Consider the following 2972-nt stretch of genomic DNA (forward strand, 5'->3'; position numbering starts at 1 on the left):
AATATTGGTCGATTTGGTGTTTGGTTTGGTGTTTTCATCAATATGTAGTTCTCTTAAAATTGAAAAAACACTAAATTCTTGATTGAGAATTTGATGTTTGATGCTAGGTTGATATCACTCCTAAAGATGCTCTTATAGGTGTATCATTGTTTTCTTCGGTGATCGAGATCACCCTTCCATCACTTGATTGTTGGATCACTTCATCAATATGCATTCCACATTGAGTCAAATCAATTGTAATAGTAAAAAAATTAACAAATACTTCATCTTGACGTCATGAGTTTTGACACCTGTCTTCACTAGCAAAGACCCACAGTGGCTATTCTGTCATTTTTCCGCATCTCAATGGCAATACATTCACTAAAATCGAACTGGATTCAATTTGGCAACCGTTGTTCTTCTCTCAAAGTCACATGCGAAAAGTTATTACTACTATAAGATTAAGTACTGAAACTACTCTTCTCTTCTCTGTAAACACAGAAAACCATGCCTTCTTCTTCTTCATCTTATCTCATCTTCCTTCCTTTTTTCTTCTTCCTCATTTCTCCATCTTCATCTTCACCCACCCCCATTACACTATCTCTAAGCCACTTGATCAATTCCCCATTTTCAGATCCATTCCAAAAACTCACTCACTTAACAGCTGCATCTCTTACAAGAGCCAAACACTTAAAAAATCCACAGACCACTAACATTTCCACAACCCCCCTTTCTCCACATAGTTATGGTGCTTACTCAGTTTCACTAAGTTTTGGTACACCCCCTCAAACAATTCCTCTTATATTCGACACTGGTAGTGAATTAGTCTGGGTTCCATGTACCCATCGTTACATTTGCAGAAACTGTACTTCTTCCACTAACACTCAAATCCCAACATTTATTCCAAAGCTCTCCTCTTCTACTAAAATCATTGGATGTAAAAATCCAAAATGTAGTTGGATTCACACCACCAATGTCGTCGAATCAAGGTGTAAAGATTGTGAACCCAATTCAACAATTTGTTCACAGATTTGCCCACCTTATATAATCATATATGGTTCAGCATCAACAGGTGGAATTCTTTTGTCAGAGACGCTCGATTTGGTGTCGAGGAAGGTACCAAACTTCGCGGTCGGGTGCTCGCTTTTCGCCTCGCATTCGCCTGCTGGAATCGCTGGGTTTGGTCGCGGTTCGGCTTCGTTACCGAGTCAACTGGGTCTGAGTAAATTCTCTTACTGCTTACTTTCCCACCGATTTGACGATTCGACTCAGAGTAGCTCGTTGGTTTTAGATGGTGAGTTGAATAACGGCGATTCGAAAACTAACGGCGTTAGTTACACTCCATTTGTTAAAAACCCGGTGACTGGTAGACCTGCTTTCTCGGTTTATTACTATGTTGGTTTGAGGAAAATTACTGTTGGTGATAAAACAGTTAAGATTCCATACAGTAAATTATCGCAAAGAGCTGGTAACGGTGGTGCTATAGTGGACTCTGGTTCTACATTCACTTTCATGGAAGGACACGTGTTTGAACCTGTTGCAGCTGAGTTAGAAAAACAAACGGCGCATTATAAAAGACTTACTGACGTGGAAAACGTTACTGGGTTACGACCTTGTTATGATATATCGGGTGGGAAACCTGTTTCGTTTCCGAAACTTGTTTTTCATTTTAAAGGAGGGGCAGATATGGAATTACCTGTTACTAATTATTTTTCATTAGTTGGTGATGGTATTGCTTGCATGACTATAATTACTGATGGAGTTGTCGGTGGAGGTGGAGGATTATCTGGTGGACCAGCTGTGATTTTGGGGAATTTTCAAATGCAGAATTTCTATGTGGAGTATGATTTGGAGAATAAGAGATTTGGGTTTCGGCAACAAACTTGCAAGTAGTTAACAGCATTTCGAATTTCATTTAATAATTTCGAACGTAAATAATGTATCTGTTGCTATTTACATATTGTTGTTTAAAAGAACTGTTGTAGTCTTTTAACTCCTTTTGAGTTTTTTTTCCAATTATTTCATCAAAAAAGAGTAAAACAATTTCGGTTATCATTGCCTTGGATGTGTATTTGGTAATGTCTCGTTTTGGAGCTCTCTCCACTTCAATTCCCATGTTTTTTGAATTTTACTTTTACTTTTCCGTGGAGTAACGGTATATTGTGTGGGCAGTTGGGCACCACATGTGAGCATGTGACTGTAACCTAAAGGAAAAAATATAAGGAGAATTTTGAAAACATGAATGCTTTCAACTCGAAACGAAGACTCCAACTCCAGGAAACTGATTTCACACATCCACAGACTTAATCTCCCACTTACTGAAAGCTAGCATGCATCGACACTAGAAAGACTGCGTTTGTATCTTATAAATGCGGTATAACTGTATGACACTCTTTTGTTTTAAAACATGTATCACGAACAAACGAAAACTACTTTATGGAAACCATATGGCGTTCTCTGCGTCAAGATACGCAAAAATAAATGTGTTACTGATTGCTCAATCGAAAAACAAAATTGACAGATGTCATTTCGCGACCAATCATTTAAATCTGGTGGATACTTGAAGGCTTGAATAAATAGGCACACCAAAGCTAGTTCAATTGTATCCCTTTTGTAGTGGCACTTTCATAGACTCATAGTTACGTATTTTGTAGGTTACATTGGTAACATTCTGTCTTGTAGTCGTGGTTTTCCTGCAATCAGGGATTTGCTGATGATTTGTTAAGATGAATTTCAAATTTATCGACATTTTTTTCCGAATAATTATCATATTGCGACAGTGGAACTAACTACAGATAGACATAAAGTTTATAAGTTTATTACCTTTCATCATTTTACAATGATTTCTTGAGGACTTGATGTTTAAAGTTTAACGCCCATGATTAAGTATTTTGAAATATGACTGTCCAAAGTGCTTGCTACTTTGCTAGGCTAGCTAGTCCACCTGGTGGTGAACTGGTGATTAGGACCTTTCACCTAAGCCTAATTTTTTG

General features: G+C 37.7%; 1 protein-coding gene across 1 annotated transcript; it reads left to right on the plus strand.

Moving 5' to 3' along the window:
• The first annotated feature begins 396 nt into the window (after window positions 1-396).
• On the plus strand, window positions 397-2031 carry LOC147489444 (putative aspartyl protease At4g16563). The gene has a single exon (XM_086573497.1). The coding sequence runs from the start codon at window positions 487-489 to the stop codon at window positions 1870-1872; it is 1386 nt and encodes a 461-aa protein (XP_086429623.1). The 5' UTR covers window positions 397-486; the 3' UTR covers window positions 1873-2031.
• Window positions 2032-2972: the final 941 nt, after the last annotated feature.

This window comes from Coptis chinensis, chromosome 7, assembly GCF_015680905.1.
Source record: "Coptis chinensis isolate HL-2020 chromosome 7, ASM1568090v1, whole genome shotgun sequence".
NCBI classification, from domain to species: Eukaryota; Viridiplantae; Streptophyta; class Magnoliopsida; order Ranunculales; family Ranunculaceae; genus Coptis; species Coptis chinensis.